Source organism: Oryx dammah, unplaced genomic scaffold (genome assembly GCF_014754425.2).
Source record: "Oryx dammah isolate SB20612 unplaced genomic scaffold, SCBI_Odam_1.1 HiC_scaffold_5, whole genome shotgun sequence".
NCBI lineage: Eukaryota > Metazoa > Chordata > Mammalia > Artiodactyla > Bovidae > Oryx > Oryx dammah.
Genome location: NW_024070189.1, coordinates 91056642 through 91075266, shown reverse-complemented (window position 1 = coordinate 91075266; position 18625 = coordinate 91056642). Strand labels below are relative to the sequence as shown.

At 56.7% G+C, this 18625-nt stretch overlaps 1 protein-coding gene across 1 annotated transcript; it reads left to right on the top strand.

The window, feature by feature from the left end:
• The first annotated feature begins 1057 nt into the window (after window positions 1-1057).
• NDUFA11 (NADH:ubiquinone oxidoreductase subunit A11) lies at window positions 1058-6180 on the top strand. Its single transcript, XM_040242063.1, has 4 exons — window positions 1058-1245; window positions 4440-4532; window positions 4640-4762; window positions 5993-6180. Exons 1-4 carry the CDS (start codon window positions 1149-1151, stop codon window positions 6103-6105), a joined length of 426 nt encoding a protein of 141 aa, XP_040097997.1. The 5' UTR covers window positions 1058-1148; the 3' UTR covers window positions 6106-6180.
• Window positions 6181-18625: the final 12445 nt, after the last annotated feature.

The following is an 18625-nucleotide window of genomic DNA, read 5'->3' as shown; positions in this document are numbered from 1 at the left end:
GGCCTTGTCGTCCGGTGGCCAGCTCAGGCTCTGGCAACAGGATAGGTCATTCTCTCGAGGCAGGCCCCGCCCTCCTCAGAATCTAACGCGTCAAATTGGTCGGGCCCCACAAGTCTGACCACGCCCCCTGGAACCCGTTACGCTTCTCTCATTGGCCGTTCACGCCCCTTAGGCAATTGTACAACTCTTGATTGGTCCAGTCCCCTTCAGGTTATGTTTGGGATTCTGGACCAACACCCCGTGGATGGTCATTCTTCATCCCGCCCAGGGGTTGGACTACAAACCGGGCACAGACCCCGTCCTGCTAAGAATCCAAGCACTGGGAGTGGACACTTTCTCGTTAAGCCCCTGAGCCTGAGTCATTGGAAGGACTGACGCCGAAGCTGAAGCTCCAATATTTGGCTACCTGATGCGAAGAACCGACTCATTGGAAAAGACCCTGATGCTGGGAAAGATAGAGGGCAGGAGAAGAAGGGGGCGACAGAGGACATGAATCTGAACAAACTCCGGGAGATAGTGGAGGACAGGGTAGCCTGGCGTGCTACAGTCCATGGGGTGGCAAAAAGTCGGACACAAGTTAGCTACTGAACAGTAATTCTGTGCCTGACCACGCCCCCAAATAGTAGCACGCGGTTAACTAGGCTTAAAACTGGCCATCGGGCGTGACCACGCCTCCCCACAGATACTGGCTCTAGGAGTGGCCACATCCCTCCGTGTTCCCGCCCCATAATGACGTCTCGCTCCAGCAGAGTTTGGTTCCGCGGTCTCCTCTCTGCATGTGGATAGGCTTAGTACCTTTGATAGTACCGCTCCTAGTTAGGTCCTACCTCTCGGGGTCACACTATTCTTGACCCAGGATCTTCTGACCTAAAATAACGACAACTGCCTTCACTGATCCTGGTCAGTTTCCCCCTTCAGAAATCGGCCAGTAGTGCACGTGCTCTTCCTTTACTCCCATCCCAACTCCAGGACTTGAGCGCAACCCGTGTTCAAGTAGGAGGCGCTCAATAAAGTTGCTCACTTGTTGCTGTCCCGCCCCCACTAGAGGCTGCGCGCGCCGCCCAGGAAGTCTCGCGAGAGTCAGCGGCGTCCGTCCTTGGCCGCAGGAGCTGCCGGGTGGTAAAGTGCAGGACCAGGGCTGTGCCGTCATGGCTAAGACGCTTCTTCACCAGTACTGGGACATCCCCGAAGGCACCGAGTGCCACCGCAAGACCTACGCCGCCACCAGTATCGGTGGTGCCGCTGGTGAGCACTGGCCGGGTCCCCAGGGTATAGGGCGCAGGGAGGCCGTCAGATCCCCTCGGGGACTGCCCGAGGGCATCCTGGAGGGGCTGCGGACCTCGCGGGATGGCAGTAGTCGTCGTCGGGGTATGTGGGGTGGCCTTGGGACGCCGGGGGGGCTCTCATACTAGATAGACTTTGTGGGGACTAACGCAGAGGGCGCAGAGAGATCATAGGGTCCGAGAGGGTCCCATGAGGGCTGAGAATCTCGCGGAGTGGGTACGTGGTCTTCGTTGAAGTGTCTGAGCCGGCCATGGGGACCTCTGGTGTGAGGTAGACGTTGCGGGGAGAGGCGGGGGAGCTAGCAGGGTTCCTGGGCCCTGGGAGGTTGTGGTATCTGTGACAAGCTGATCACTGGGGTAGTCAAAATTCCTGGGTGCTGGGTGTTTGTGGCGTCTGCTTGAATGGAGTCCGGAGGAGCTTGTTGGAGGGTGTTTGAGAGGTTGCAGGTGGAAACTTTTGACAGAGGCATTATGTCTTGTGGTCATGGAGAGACTCGGATTTGGGGGGCTGTCACTGATTTCCAGGAGCCCCGCAAGGGGGCTTGTGGGTCTTCAAGGGCGTTGCTGTGTGCCTGTGACACTCATTTTGCCGCCCGAATTGCCTCACCAGCCAACTCCACTCCACACTCAGGACCTAACTACACATGGCCCTCTGTCCTCCCACCCCTCCTCCCTTCTTCCACCCCTGCCTCCCCTCAGCACTCTACAGCGAGAATTCACACTGGAGTTCTCTGGGATGGTGAGCCCCTTTGAGGGCAGGGGGCCAGGCTCTAACCCAGCACAGAGCACACAGTAACTGGATGATGGAATGAGCGAGGGAAGGAAGGCGAGGTAGTAACTAGGAATGAATGAATGGCTTTACGAATGAATGAATGAAGGTACACAGTAACAGTGAGTGAATGAATGTGAGAATGAGTGAACGACTGTGTGTTCATTCTTTCATGTGAAGTGTCTGGAAGTCACTTCAGAAGACTGATGGGGAGCCAGGAGCTGGCAGAGGGGCTGAGGAGGGGCCTTTGGAGGGGGTGACAGGAACCTGTGGAAGGGGCCAAGTCAGTGGAGACCCTCGAGTGCTGAGGGGGTGGGTGGTGGTGGCTGTAGCATCTGAGGAGTTAAGTGGGCTGGGGGAGGTGGCTGGCATGTCATCTACTAAATGATTGTTGGTGGGGGAGGCACGGACAGTCCTTGACCTTGGGATAATCCAATGGCTTCCAGGTCATCCCTTCCCAGTTAAAGGACTTCTGAGGGCTCATAAGATGCTGGGGTGCGTTCTATGCCCGGCATGGCCTGGCAACTGGGTGTCCCTCGGCCAGGGTCGCAGGCATGTGGTATGTATGTGTTAGTCATTTAGTCATGTCTGACTCTCTGTGACCCCATGGACCGTAGCCCACCAGGCTCCTCTGTCCATGGGATTCTCCAGGCAAGAATACTGGAGTGGATTGCCATTTCCTTCTCCAGGGGATCTTCCTGACCCAAGGATTGAACCCAGATCTCCTGCATTGCAGGCAGATTCTTTACTATCTGAGCTATAAGGAAAGCAGGCATGTGGGGGTGGGATCAATAAGGTTCTCCCCCAGGACTCACTGCGGTTTGGGGACTATCACTGAACCTTGTCTGTGGTTCCTCTTCAGAGAGTCGTCTAGAGATCATGCATCCCCAGGTCCCAGACAGGGTGGGGAGCTGCTCTGATTAAGTCTTTACAAGCTGGGGTGCGGGTGGGGGCCTCGTATGAGAGAATAACTGAGGAAAGGGGCTTGCTGGGACAGTGCGGGCAGGGGGAGCCCCAGACTCCGGCCCACTCCCTCCTTCCCAGCCTTCAGCCCCTGAGGAGTGCGGGGACACTAGGGTTCAGCGTGGGATGCGGAAGGACTGGACCTGGGCAGCCCCCAAGTGGGCACCTGGCGTACGGGTGCCCTCTGTATATGAGGCTCCTCTCCCCTCATCCCTGGGCCTCGGCTTCCCCGTCTGGGAAGTGGGTCGGCCGTCTTGGCCCTCCTCAGAGTTGCTCCCAAGGTTACTGCCCCTGTCCACTGTGACAAATCCCCCACAGCTCTTGTGAGCTGAACCTCAGCAGGGCTGGAGGGCTGCTGCTCAGCTGGGAAGGTCATGGTGGGGGAGTGCAGCACGCCAGCTGCTGGGTCTGCAGAAGCTGGGGACTTGGAGACTGGGCAGGGCCCACGTCCCTGGCGCATCGGTGAAGGTGGTTGGCCTGCAGATCCTCTGGTCTTCCAGGCTGCTCTGCCAGGTGGGTGGCATCAGGGGAGTCTCTCTGCTTGTCTGAGGGGCCCCCCCCACCCCCCGACAAAGCAACAAGAGGGGACTGAGCCCATCAGGCCCTGAGGAGGGAGAGGGCGGTGGGCGCCCTGTCACCTGGCAGGAGGTGGTTCTGTTTTGTCTGGGACGGGCTGGCCCCAGGAGGTCTGTGCTGGCAGCTGGGCCTCACTGTGAGTCTGTCTGGAGAGGAGAGGTGCGGGGTCAGCTGGAGGGTGGGGAGCCCTGTACTGGGCTGTTGTGGTGACGGGGAGCCAGCCAGGTCTACATCCGCCAAAGAGGGTCTGGCTGAGGAGGCTGACACATGGAGTGGGTCGGCATTGGCTCAGCATGCCCCAGGGTAGGACCTCGGGCCTGGCTGCCCACCAGGGGCCCTCACATGTAAAAACCAACATCAGGGGCAGCTCATCTGGGGTAACGGTGGAGATAGAAGAGCTTACCAGAGTGGTGAGGCTGAACCAGCCGGGGTGAGGGTCAGGTCTGGGAGTGGCGAGAAGAGGCGTCAGGAGCCCTGGGCCCTGCAGCAGGGACAGAGCTTTGCTGGAAGTGGGGAGTAGGGCTGGGGTGCTGGTCTAGCCACGAAGGCCCCGGCTCATCCTCAATGGGGGCCGTGTTCTGGGCTGGTGCCCTGTCGGGTGGGCTGGATGACGGGGGGTGTGAGCCCAGGCCTTGGAGCAGGAGAGCCAGGTTAGATCCCAGCTCATCGACTGTGGGACCCCAGGTGAGCCCTGTAACAGCCGCTTCCTGGCCCACCCTGGCCCAAGCCACCTTGGTGGTTGTCATGGGAATGCAAGGAGCCGGCGCTGTGGACTGGGGAGGGGCCTGCCCCCTCCAGGGCCCAGGGCTGACTTGCCTGGCCGCCTTTCTGTCCCTCTCTGTCTGCAGGCCTCGTTGTCTCTGCCTACAGCGTTGCTCTCAAAACCCCGACCTCCTTCTTGGAGGGAGTGGCGAGGACAGGACGGTACACATTCACCGCAGGTGAGCAAACCTGCATGATGTCTGGGCTTCTCCTCAGGGGCCCTTCCGGCACTGGTCTGGACCCCTGACTCAGACTGGGGCCCTTCCTGCCCCACCTGCCCCCACAGCCGCCATCGGAGCCATATTTGGCCTCACCTCCTGCATTAGCGCCCAGGTCCGCGAGAAGCCCGATGACCCTCTCAACTACCTCATCGGAGGCTGTGCCGGAGGCTTGACCCTGGGAGCGCGCAGTGAGTGAGCCCCGCGCCCCTGACTTCTGCCAACCCTCCTCCCTCTGCCCATCAGGGATGGGTGTGCAGAACGTCCATCTGGCAGGGGAGAGGGCAGCGCCCGCAAGAGACCCCGCGCCTCTGAGTCTCAGCCACCAGCTAGCTTAGCGCTGCTCAGGCACCTACTGCACGTCCTCCTCGCTACACCCTCCTGCCCCCATGGCTCGGCGTGGCCTGCATGGACTTGCTCTGCCCCCATCCTGCCCTCGCTGCCTGCTCTCTCTGCTGCAGCTCCACAGCCTCCTCGCTGTTCCTCCAGCACCTCGAGGCCTTGGCATGGCTGTGCCCTCTGCCAGAACACCCTTCCCCCCAGAAGTCACTATCCCAATGCGCTATGTACATCTGGGCCCCCACCTGCCTTGCTTATGTCTCTCTCCCTCTGCCGCGTCTTGTCAGAGAGCACAGGGTCACTGCCCGTCGAGGGGAGCAGTCGGGGCTGGCTTGGAGCTGCTGGCACCCAGAGCCCCACAGGGAAGCAGCTGTCACCAACCCCACCTTCCAGACGGGGCACTGAGGCCCCAAGGAGATGAGGTGGCCTGAGGTCACCCACATGGAGAAGAGGATGTCTCCCCTGTGGGAGGCCAGGCCCCAGGCCAGCTTGGTACAGCAGAGCCGCCTAGAATAGGAAGCAGACACCGCTCTTCCCGCCTCCCATAGCCTGGCGGGTGGGGGCGGCCGGCCAGGGGAGAAATGGAGGCCACATGCAGATAAACACCCCAGCCTGCTGGCTGGAGTGTCTGTGGAAGGTTCCAGCAGGGAAGAGAGGGAGGGTGCCACGCCCTCCTGGCCTTTGCTGGGAGACCTTGGCTGAGGTCCGGCTTTGACCTGCACCCCTGAGCCTGCAACCGGGTATGTGAGCCCGGCACTCAGAAGGCAGAACCCCCTTCCCAGGGCACCTCTCAGGCCACAGGCATCTTGCGTTCTCCACTCCACAGACCACAAGGCAGACTTGGCCAGGACTGAGACCTGCCAGCGGCCTTCAGTCCCCCATGCCCCCACGCCTGGAAGCCTGGACTCCCGCCGCCCACCTTCAAAGGCAGAGGCCCCGGGGCTTCGTCCCTAAACAGCATGTGGTCCAGCCCTGGCCACCTGAGCTTGGAGGGAGGGCCATCCTCGGATGGTGCTCAGGGGGGGCGTAGGCGAGCCTCGCTCCCCGCATGCTGTCTGATGCCAGTCTTTCCACCCCTGCAGCCCGCAGCTATGGGATCGGAGCCGCTGCCTGTGCATACATGGGCTTGACGGCCGCACTGGTCAAGATGGGCCAGCTGGAGGACTGGAAGGTGTTTGCAGAACCCAAGGTGTGAGCCCTGTTGCCGCCTCCTGGGACCTCGGGCAGTTTGAAACTCGTCTAAAAATAATAAATCCTGTGTATATTTGTGTGCGTCTCTCCTCCTCTGTCGTTCTCCAGGATGAAGCCCTGTCCAGGTGACAGAGGCTGGGGGACAGGCCAGGGCGGCTCAGGGCGGACGTGGGAGGGAGTGAGGAAGCGGCAGGAGATAAGGCGTCTGGGTCTGTGCCCAGAGGGGCAGGCGCGGCGCCAGCTGGGCCCCAGTGTGGGAGCAGGTGTCAGGCAGAGGTCGCCGGGCCTCCTTGGGGACTGACAGTGGGGAGGTTGGGGGGGACTGGGCCCCACAGCCCACAGCCCTTCCTGTGGCCCCCCTGCAGCTCACAAGCCAGCCCCTCTCTGGGCCTTCCCCCAAAGCCAACAGCATGTGGAAAACACGCCCAGGCCCCACGCACGGCCCATTTCCAAATTCCTGGGCACTGGAGCGGAGAGCCCCAGACGGCCTGGCCCCCAAGCCCCGTCCCCATCAGGTGGGACAGGTGGGTGACAGGCCACCGGGAGCCTGCAGGGCAGGGGCCCTCGTCGGCAGTTTGAGAAGGACTCAGGGCCTTGCACGCACAGCCGCCTGTCAGGCCCAGTGATGCAGGCGGCCCCAGAATGCTGGCGCAGTCCTGGGCTTTCTGCACAACCAGCTCAGTTCTTCCTGGCAGCCAGAGAGGAAGGCCCTGCGTGTCCCAGCACGCCTCAGTGGGCCATAAATTAGTGCTCTCCAGGGCCCACCCTGCGGGGCAGGATCATGTCCTGGTGGGGGTCTGGGCGCTGCAGGAGCAGCCCGAAGGGTCCAGGGATGGCAGGAGTGGCCCTCCCCAGTGTCTGCCCCAACCCTCCTTCCCTTTCCTTCTCTCCCGGAGCCTGATACGGTTGAAAGCCGAACTTGGAGCCTTGTATTTATGCTGTGTCCAGCCCAGGTAATAATTCACTCGAGTGTGAAGCAGAGCACGGAGCCCCATGGCTGTCAGCTGGGCCGCCCTTGCTGCCACTGTTTGCTAACACCCCAGCCCCCACACCCCCTTATAGCCACTGGGGTCCCTCCCAGCCCTGCCCCCTCGGCCTCCCCACCTGCCACGCTGAGCCCCTCTTCATGGACATGGCCCTTTCCCAGCACACCACCCCAGAGTGGGCACCAGTGTCCACATGCAACCTGGAACCAGGCGCCAACTTGGAGTCACATCCAGGCCTACGTACCCAGGTCCGGACTTGGGGGTCTCTGAGAGAGGATGGAGATAACCCCTCACCCCTGCTATGGAACCAGCCGGCCTCAGGGCTTCGAGACCTAGCACTTGGTTCTTTCCTGCTCTATCCTCAGTTTCCCCACCTGGCAAGTGGACATGAGTGCAAGCCTCTTTCAGCTCTTCCCTGAAGAGGGGAAGTGGCTCCACCCACGGGAACGCCCCTTCCATGCCCGCTGAGTAGGGGTCAGGTCCCTGACTCCAGCACCAGCCTGTCCTGTCCCTGCGGTGGCCGGCAGGGGGCAGGGCCTGCCCTGCTCAGTCCGGTGCCCCCAGGCCCCTGGCCCTGCAGCCCTGCCTCTCTGCCGGTCCTCCCACACCTTCCCATCTGTCCTGCTTGTAGCATCGGGGAGCAGGGTAGACAGATTCTCAGAATCAGTAGTGTCTGTGATGGTGTCGGGGCTGCCAAAAGCTCCGGCTCAAGGCCCCGCAGCTGGTCACTTCCTGGCCCCCACACCACAGTAGCTTCCAGAACTAGATCCTCCTAGGCACCCCACCTCACCCCCACACAGCCTTCCTCAGTCTGGCTCTCCTGAAGCCCAAACTGAGTGCCAGGTCCGAGGGCCCACAGAGGGGAGGAAAAACTCATTCAGGGCCAGCCAGCCCCAGCCTGCCTCCTAGCCTCTGTTTCCCCTGTGCGGGCAGGAATGAGGGTTGGGGCAGGCCTTCCAGGACCCCCAGGATGGGGCGGGAGGGAGCAGCAGCTCACTGGACCCCAGGGAGCCCCAGATACAGGCACCGTCTCCCGTAAACATTTACTAGGCTGGGAGGTGCCCCGTGGGGATGGCCCCCAACCAGAGAACCCTGCGCTCCCACTGTTCTACCTGGGTCCCCACACACTGCGCCAGCAGCACCCCCGTGCGGGGCACTGGAGGGCCTTTCTGGAATCACCTAGACCAAGCCATCCCCAGCCCCCAGTGGTCTGGACTGGAGCAGAGGGGGAGCAGGGGCCTCATTGGAGGGGACTAGGAGGGCTTCCTGGAGGAGGCAAAGGGAGGACCTGGGTACGAGGGGCTTTCCAGATGTGCGCCGAGGGGAAGGGTGTCCCAGGCAGAGGACCAAGGAAGATCCAAGGACTGAAGACCCCTGGGGACAAGGCTGCAAGGACTGACCCAGCCCTCCAGCCCAGGCCAAGTCTCTGAGCTGTTTGCAGGCCAAGAAAATGTGAGCAATCCAAAACAAAAGGAGGAAAATCTTCAGCCCTTCCTTCCCACCACCGGCAGGGCACAGTTGTGGATGGCATTGTTACTGTCAGCTCATTTTGTCAGTTTGTTGAGTCCTCGAAACCCATACCCCTCCCCGCTCCAGAGTGAGCTCTTCACTTTAATCTTGTTTACAGATGAGGAAACTGAGGCCCCTAGAGGTGATGTCACAGGGCCCAGCTCACAGTGGGCACTTAGTTCTCTTTTTTGGGAGGGCCACACCAAGCAGCATGGGAGGATCTTAGTTCCCCAACCAGGGATCAAACCTGCGCCCCCTGTATTGGAAGCATGGAGTCCTAACCACCAGACCACCAGGGAAGTCCCCAGTGTTAGTTCTTTTATTATTATTAGCTGTCATTGGCAAAGAGCATTATAGACTGCCTCTGAAAGACTGCCCATGTGGTCGCCATGGTGACAACAAAAGCAACCCAGTGGGAGGAGGGATGTGTGCTCCCTGCCAAGAGATCTTAAAAGCAAAATTATAACCCCAAAACTCCTGTAAAAAGTTGCGTTGGACATGAGCTAGGGGGATACATAAGGCTTTTGAGGAGGCCCCATGGGCCAGCCATCTGCCCCGCACTGGACCTGGAGGCTGATCTGCTGCCTTCTCACCCCTTTTCACACCCTTCTGGCTCCAGAATCCATCCAGGACCTACCCACACCTCACTCCCCCCAACCCAGGGCTGCCCCCATCAGCACCACCTGGACCGGGGTATTCACCCCCATCCTGGTCCCCGGCTCTGCGCTCGCCCCCCAAGTCTGTCTTCCCCGCAGCAGCAGCCTTGTTCGCACTCAAGTCAGGCCCCGCCCACTCTGCCCACAGCCCTCCAGGGCTCCCATCTCCCTGGGGGTAAAACTCCCAGGTCCCTCCCTTGCCTTCTGCTCTTCCCCCTCATTCACTCTGCTCCAGCCACACAGTCCTGCCCCAGGGCCTTTGCACAGCCTATGCCCTCTGCCCAGACCTCTCTCCCCTGACCTGTCCCCTCCCCTACAGCTCCCCAATTATCACCTTCAGTTCCAAATCCAAACGTCACCTCCTCGTTGAAGCCTTCCTGACACGCCTCTGAACCTGCGTCCTGCCCAGCACCCCACATGCCCTTTGCCCTCTTCTATTTTTGTCCATCGCATTTACCAGCTCCTAAATCCCCTGTCATCACTGTGCGCATTGTTTAGTGGAACATGGGGCATATCCCAGTTGTTACACCCTCAGTTCAGCACCCAGCCTAGGAACACAGCAGGGCTCTGTAAATACATGGCCCAGCCCTGCTCTGAGTGGGGACCCACTCAGTTCACCCCCATAGTTGATGGTGGCGGCAGGGTGTGGGGAGGAGGCAGGGTCAGGCAGGAACCATCCGTAAATGAGGGTCTCAAAGTCAAGACTTAGAAGTGTTGGACTTCCCTGGTGGTGCAGTGGTTTGGATTCCCCCTTGCAATGCAGGAGGTGCGGGTTCGATCCCTGGTCAGGGAAGTAAGGTCCCACGTGCCTCATGGCCAATAACCCGGAACACAAAACAACAGAAGCAATATTGTAAAAAATTCAGTAAAGACTTTTAAAATGGTCCACCTCAAAAATTAAAAAAAAAAAATTCTTTGAAAAAGCAAGACTTACACATCTTTACCGAATACCCACATGTGTCAGGCAGAGTCTTGGGCTTGGAGTCCCATCAGGTGACAAGACCCACGAGGCTCCCACCTTCCTAGAACTCAAAATCTGGTCTGGAGGAAGAAATAGTAAAATGGTAAAAAAAAAAAAAAAAAAAAAAGAAATATATATATATGTATAGTAAAACAATACAATGAGCAAACATATAAATGAACAAGAGTGATTTACACAGAACTATGCTGGAAAGAGAGAACTTAAGTGACACGGGAAAAAACAGGGCCGTGAGCCAGTGGGCATGGTGGGGGCAGTCAGGGAGGGAAAGACCAGCCTGAGGTGACTGAAGGAAGGACATTCCAGCCAGAGGAAACAGAGGGTCCGAAGGCTGTGGGCTTGGAAGAAGCGGGGAACAACCTCCCATGCCAGCCGGGAAGGCAGGTAAGGGTGGACTGTGAGCAGAGTCAGGCATGGCCCCGGGTGGACCCAGCCTGTCAAAACAGACACCTTGGAACCCATCCTGCACGCACCATAGCAGGCACTTCTGGCCCTGTCTCCTCTGAGCCCCGTGAAAAGGGCACCTACCACCATGCCCATAGGGTCACCACACCGAGGGGAGGGTAGAGCGAGCAAGGAGGAGACTGAAGGGTGGGGATCTTGGGAAAGGGGGACCCAAGGATCCCTGTCTGGGTTCTGTTGGGGGCGTGGCTCAGTCGGTAAAGAATCTGCCTACAGTTCAGGAGACCTGGGTTCGATCCCTGAGTCAGGAGATCCGCTGGAGGAGGACATGGCAATCCATTCCACTATTCTTGCCTGGAGAATCTATGGACAGAGGAGCCTAGTGGGCTACATACAGTCCATAGGGTCACAAAGAGTTGGACACGACTGAAGTGACTTAGTACTCATGCTGGGGGGCTGGGGGACTTGGGGCCCCAGCCCACCATCATCACCCACCCCCAACCCTGCCAATCCCAGCCCCTGACCCTGAAGCTGGGTTAGTTGTCACTTCAGGGGTCTGAAAGTGGAGGGCAGAGTTTTGAACACCCATCACCTTGTCTGGCTCGACATCCAGGGCTCAGAACCCAGGGGAGTCCTCAGTGCCTGAGATACTGGCCAATTCTAGCACCACCCCCGCCGGAGAGTGACTTCCATGGGAAAGAGGTACACACCAACTCCCCGACCAGGGGTCTCCACTCCCCCATCCAGTCACCCTTCCTTCCTCTGCTCTGGCCCTCCTTGGGTTTGGCACCTAGAGAGGTCCTGCTGGACCGCCAGCCCCACATAGGCACTCACGGGTCCCCACTTGAAGCCAGCCAAGCCTCCAGGGGTCTTCCCGGAGCCTCGAGGGCCTCCGTCAGTCCCAGCCCCAGGCCAGCCCACGTCTCACCCCTGGGGGCCCCAGGACTCTGAACACTCCTTGACCCCGAACAGGAAAGGTGTGAGCCCCCACAGGGGCCAGGCACTGCGGGGCACCAGAGGCTTTCAGCCCGAAAGTAGGGTCTGCAACAAACCTGTGATGTGGCCTAAAATTTTCCCCCACAACACCCACCCAAACGCTTTTATTTTGCCCCTCCTTTTTTTCACAGCAGTCTTTTAAAAATATATTTTAGTTTATTTTTTTTTCATAGGCAAAACAGACTCAGGCCACACATGTAAATTATACCAGGGGTGTTCAGGAGAGACACCAGCCCCCCAGGCTCCCCAGAGGCTGCCAGCCAGTGTTTCGTTTCTCCTCCCAGCCGTGTTCCTCCCCCAAACAAGCGCATCTGTGTACTTTTCCCTTCCCCTCATAGAAACAGCATCATACCATCCATCCCTGCTGTTTTGCAGCCCTTCTGATTCCCTCATAACAATATGTCCCAGATTTCTTCCCATAAAGAACCTTCTCTGGCCTTTTAACGGCTGTATAATATTTCCTCTTGGGGCTGGATGGCCGTCCCCGTGAAAGCATATGCCCTGAGTCCCAGCATTTTGCAGGTTTAAACGGTGAATCCATAAACCCTGTAGCAGGGCTTCCCTGGTGGTCCAGTGGTAAAGAATCCTCTGCCAATGCAGGAGACACCAGTTTGACCCCCTGGTCTGTGAAGATCCCACATGTCCCAGAGCAACATGGCCCAGGTACCACAGCAACTGAGCTTGTGCTCTAGAGCCCGGGAGCTGTAGCTACTGCAGCCCACGTGCCTAGAGCCTGTGCCCCACAACAGGAGAGGCCACGGGGGCCACACCTAGGGAGCAGCCCCCAGTCGCTGCAGCTAGAGAAAAGCCCTCAGAGAAACAAAGACCCAGCACAGCCAAAAATAAACAATAAACAAATAAAATTGTATTTAAAAAAAGAAGTCAGGGTAAATGAAAGGAAAACACGCTGTAACAATGCCACTGTTCTTGTGGGTCAACATACTCGCACCCTTCCTAAAAACTTTTTTCTTTTTTGGCTGCACCCCATGGTGTGCAGAACTTCCCCAACCGAGGATCAAATCTGCATGCCTTGAAGTGGAACCTCAGAGTCTTAACCACTGGACTGCCAGGTAAGTCCCTGAAGTTGTTTTTCATTGATAAACTTGATATTCGGGGCTTGCCTGGTGGTCCAGTGGTCCTCAGACTCTGCACTCCCAGAGTACGGAGCCCAGGCCCCATCCCTGGTCAGGGAACTGGATCTCACGTGGTGCAACTGAGAGTTCACACGCTGCAACTGAAGATCCCGCAGGCCGAGACTAAGACCCAGTGCAGCCAAATAAAATAAATAAATATTTTAACATAAATAAATAAACTTGATATTTTTAGAGCCATTTTAGATTTATAGGAAAATTGAGCAGAAAGTGCAGAGTTCTCACACAGTACCTTACTCCCCTAATGCACACACACAATTCCTCCCCCAGCCACCTGCTTTTTAAAAAAAATCTCTTGGCTGAGCCACACAGCATATGGGATCTTAGTTCCCTGATCAGGGATGGAACATGAGCCCCTGCCCTGAGAGGGCGGTGTCTGAGCCACTGGACCAGGGAAGTCCCTCTCCTATTATCAACATCTTGTATTGGTGCATTTTATTTGTTACATTTGATGAACTAACACTGATACATTATTGTAAACTAAAGTCCATAATCAGCATCAGGGTTCCCTCTTCTTCCCCCCCGCCACCCCCCACCCGCTGTTCTAAAGATAGGATTTTTTTTTCTTTTTTTATTGAAATATAGTTGATTTACACTGTTGTGTTAATTTCACATGTACAGCAAAGTAACATTTCAGTTCAGTTGCTCAGTTATGTCCGACTCTTTTCGAGCCCAGGGAATGCAGCACGCCAGGCTTCCCTGTCCATCACCAACTCACAGAGCTTGCTCAAACTCATATCCATCGAGTAGGTGAAGCCCTCCAACTATCTCATCCTCTGTCAACCCCTTCTCCTGCTTTCAATCTTTCCCAGCATCAAGGTCTTTTCCAGTGAGTCAGTTCTTTGCCAAAGTATTGGAGCTTCAGCTTCAGCAGCAGTCCTTCCAATGAATATTCAGGGTTGATTTCCTTTAGGATTGACTGGTTTGATCTCCTTGAAGTCCAAGGGAGTCCTAGAGTCCAGGAGTCTTCTCCAACACCACAGTTCAAAAGCATCAATTCTTCATCACTAGTTATACATACATGTATATATTTTTCATATCCTTTTCCTTTATAAGTTATTACAAGATACTGAGTATAGTTCAGGAGAAGGCAATGGCAGCCCACTCCAGTACTCTTGCCTGGAAAATCCCATGGACCGAGGAGCCTGGTAGGCTGCAGTCCATGGGGTCGCTAAGAGTCGGACACGACTGAGCGACTTCACTTTCAATTTTCACTTTCATGCATTGGAGAAGGATATGGCAACCCATTCCAGTGTTCTTGCCTGGAGAATCCCAGGGACGGGGGAGCCTGGTGGGCTGCCGTCTCTGGGGTCGCCCAGAATCGGACACGACTGAAGCAACTTAGCAGCAGCAGCAGCAGAGTATAGTTCCCTGTGCTATACAGTAGAACCCTTTGTTCGTCTTTTTATATAGAGTAGTGTGTATCTGTTAATCCCAAACTGCTAATTTATCCCTCCCCCATTCCCCTTCTGTAACCATAAGTTTGTTTTCTTGTCTGTGAATCCACTTCTCTTTTGTAAAGAAGTATATGTATATCATCTTTTAGAACCCATGTACAACTGGTATCATGATGCTTGTCTTTCTCTGCCTGACTTACTTCACTTAGTATGAGAGTCTCTGGGTCCATCCATGTTGCTGCGAATGCCATGACTTCATTCTTTTTGTGGCTAAGTAGTATTCCACTGCATACGTATATCCTATGTCTTCTTTATCCATCCTCTTTCAACAAACATTGAGGTTGCTTCTGTGTTTTGGCGATTGTAAATAGCACAGAAGTGCACTATTGTAAATAGTACAACGGTGCGCACTGGACGAGGGTTCGCTGCTGGTGTTGTCCATTCTATGGGTTTGGACAAATGTCAAATGATAAGCATTCACCATTGTTTTGGGTTGGCCAAAAAGTTCGTTTCGGTTTTTCTATCACATCTTACAGAAAAACCTGAGCAAACTTTTTGGCCAACCCAATAGTATCATGCAGAGAGGTTTCACAGCCCTGAAAATCCTCTGCGCTCCGGCTATTCAGCCTTCCACTGGGGCTCCACCCCTGGCTCACTTCAGTCGTGTCTGACTCTTCGCGACTCTATAGACCATGGCCCACTGGGTTCCTCTATCCTTGAGAGTCTCTAGGCAAGAATACTGGAGAGGGTTGCCATGCCCTCCTCCAGGGGATCGTCCTGACCCAGGGATCGACCCTGTATCTCTTATGTCTCCAGCATTGGCAGGTGGGCTCTTTATCACTAGCGCCATCTGGGAGGGCCTACCATTTCCACCTTGGCCTTCTCCAGAGTGTCCTGTAGCTGGGATCACAGTCCATCTCCTTTTTCAGATCAGCTACGTTCACTTAGTCACGCGAATTGAAGCCCCCTCCATGTCTCATCATGGCCGGGTAGCGCATTTCTTTTTAGCACCGAATCGCATCCCATTGCTTGAATGTTGCACACTTTTGTTTCTCTTTGCCTGCTGAAGGATGTCTGAGTTGCTTCCCAGTTTCGGCAATTATGAACAAAGCTTCCATAAGCATCCACGTGCAGCTTTCTGTGTGGGCATCAGTTTCCACATGGATATCGGTTTCCAACTCCTTGAGGCGAATTCCACGGAGTGTGAATGCTGGGCCCTGGTCAGAGTAGGTTTCTTTTTTTTTTGGCGACTGTGGCAGGACGCAGAGTAGGTTTCGTTTTGCGAGAATGAGCCGCCTCCCAGAGCGGCTGGCCTGTTTTGCATCCCCAGCAGCAATGAACCTGAGTTTTGTTGCTCCACATCCTCACTAGCCTTTGACGTTGCCTGTGGTCTGGATCCGGGGCATTTCAGTGGGTGTGTAGTTGCACCTTGTTGTGGTTTCAATTTGCTTAAATATGAGATAAGGCTTTGTTGAGCCTCCTGTTGGGAGCCAAGCATGGTTCCTTACATGTCTTGTATGATTCAGGCTAGGACGGAGGTGCTAGTACTCCATTTTGCAAATGGGGAAACCAAGGCTCAGAGAAGGATAGCTGTTTTGCCCAAAGTCACACAGCAGATGGGGTAGAGCCAAGGCCTTGTGATAGACCCCAGAGCATTTCCACCTGCCTTGTCCCAGGCCCTATGTTGGGCACTAAGGGACGCAGTGATGAACAAGACTGATCCAGTTTACCCTCCCAGGGCTCGCAGTCCAATGAGGGAGACAAGCACGTGAGCAGTTACAGCCTGGGTTAACGGGTCTGTAATGTGGCTGCCCTGTGCCCAGGGTCAGGGGCAGGCACCTGACCGGGCCTGGGTTGTCCAGGGATAATAGGGTGTAGGAGCTTTCCAGAAGGGGAGAGAGCGAACGAGCCCAGATGAACAGCAAGGAAGATGGCTCAGAGGCACGAGGGAAAGTGGCGTGGTCAAGAGCGCTGGCTGTGGCAGGAACAAGACCCTGGTTCCAGTCCCCACTCTGCCCACTGGTAGCCAATCAGCCCTTTCTTTGGGCCTCAGTGATGGCTCAGTGGCCTCACTTTGGCTGTGAGGATTCAGTGACCTCTGCAGGCACCACGCTGGGTGCAGCAGGCACTCGGGAGCCAGAGGGCAGGAGGAAACTGGGAGGGCAAGAGCAGGCCCCCGCCCCGCCACCCCCAGCTCCTGGACCTGGGACTTGGGGGTGCAGGAGGATCTGCCCAGCGGTTGGTGGAATAACATGAAAGCATCCAGAATTGCAGCTTCTGGTCTCCAGTCTCAGCTCAGAGGAAACGGCCCCTTGCAGTGGGAGTCAGCTTCCCGCCCCTGCCCCAGTTGGACGCTTCCTGCCCCAGGCCAGCCCCCACTCCCCTCTAGTGCTCTAGGACCATCAGGCCCAGGCGTTCCCTGCCCACCCTGCATTAAAAATGAATAATGGATAATGGGCCCAGCAGGCGGGATCTGGAGGGGAGGGGGGTGGGGAAGAGAGGCCCCACCCACCCCACCTCCTCCCGGACCAGTCCTCCCCCCAGGTCAAGCCCCGGGGGAACTGAACCAGAGTTGCCTCGACCATCCAGCACCCCCTGTGGCTTACCTACACTCTTCCTCGCTGCCTGCACTGGGTAGGGGGGGTACGCCTCAAATTGTCAGATTAAGCAAATAAAAATGCAGACGGCCAGTGAAGTTTGAGCTTCCTTTAAGCAATGACCCATGTCCTACGCGGGACACAGTTATGGTTTTCACCTGAAGTCCCGACTCAGCCCGACTCTCCAGCGGCCTACCCCTAATCTTGCCTGGGTGGACAATGGCCCACGGTGGGCCTCCCTGCATTTGGAGCAGATATTCGGATGCAGATCCACACTGACCAGTCAGAGGGATGCAGCCCCACGGGATCCTGGGGGCCTCCCTGTAAGGTGGGTCTCCCTCTCAGGCACTGGACCTGGGGCCTGGGATCGGGGCCCAGGTGTGGATGGGGGCACCTGAGGCCTCATCTAGCTGCCAACCGCAGTGGACGTATTTGAATTTCGATGCTGAAATTATCCCTGGGGGAGAGGAGAGAACGGGTGGTCAGCCCACTGCCTCCAAGTCTTCACTGTGTAGGGGCCCTGTTGTCTCCCACAGCCTTCAGCAAGGCCCTGATGGTGACTGTGTCAACCCGAAAGCCAGGTTCAAATCCTAGCCCCATCCCTCACGAGTGGTAAGTTCACCCAGGGTTCTGTCAGTGCCTCAGTTTCCTCACCTGTAAAATGGGGATGAATGATAACACTGCTAATAATAATACTGAGGGTTGGGTCATTGCAAGGATTAAATGCATTCATGGCTTGGAGGAGCTTGGCCTGGGACAAAGTTAGCGCTCACCGAAGCGATGGCCTGTCCCAGCCTCCCGGCCCAGGAGGGAGGGGTTGAGCGGGAATCAGAGGCTAATTTTAGCCCTGATGACACCTCCTGGCTGCCTGCCTTGTCCAAACATCCTCAGCCAAGCATGAGGTTCAAGGCGGCCCCCAGCCCCCAACCTCTGACATCCAAGGAGCCTGTTTATTCATTCCTGTCGGCCAGAGCATTCCTCGCCTGCCTGCCTGCCTGCCTGTGCCTGCCATCCAGCTCCATCCGAGTGGGTGTCACCCGCCCTGGGTCAGGACCACCTCACCTGTAGGCCCCTTGGAGACAGCCCGTGGCCCAGGACAGTCAGAGGTGGGGGCAGGGTAAAGGGTGGGTGATAGTCACTCCTGCCCCAGGCTCTGGCGTCGCCCGCCCGGAGTCTCCGTTTACAGTTCCCCGAGTAGCACTCCAAGCTTCTGTCTGTGCGGACTCTCAGAAGCCTTAATTTATTCGGCACCTGTTTACTGAGTGCCAAGTCCTGCTGGAGACCCAGACCCTGCCCCACAGAGCTCCCAGTCTTGGGGAAAACTGATGACAAGCCGGGAAACAGGAGAGTTTTCAGCCGCGCTTAATACTGTTCATTCATTCATTTGAGGTGTGTTTATCAAGGCCGTCCCATGTGTCAGGCACTGTTCAGGCTGCTCGGAGCACAGCAGGGCACAAAGCAGGCCAAGATCCCTCACAGAGATGACATTTAGATGGTAGAGAGGCATGAGAGAGTAATCATGCCAGAAAGTCTAATACATGGTCTGGTGAAATGGTAGTCTTTTGTACAGAGAATAAAGCAGGAAGTGATTTGAGAGGGAGATATCTGAGGGAACCAGAGGGCTGTCAGGGTGGAGGGAGTTCCAGGCAGCAGGAGCAGCACGTGCAAAGGTCCTGGGGCTCAACCACTGGGGCAATGCCACAGAACCTGTGTGCTCTGTCTTTGGGATTGTAGGGGCCACGGGAGGATCTTGAGCAGAGGATGAGCCCGAGGTGGCCTGAAACCCTCCTGCCTGGCTCTCCCCTCGTTCTGAGGTACATCTCCAGAATTGTCACCCTTCAGGCCAAGGGA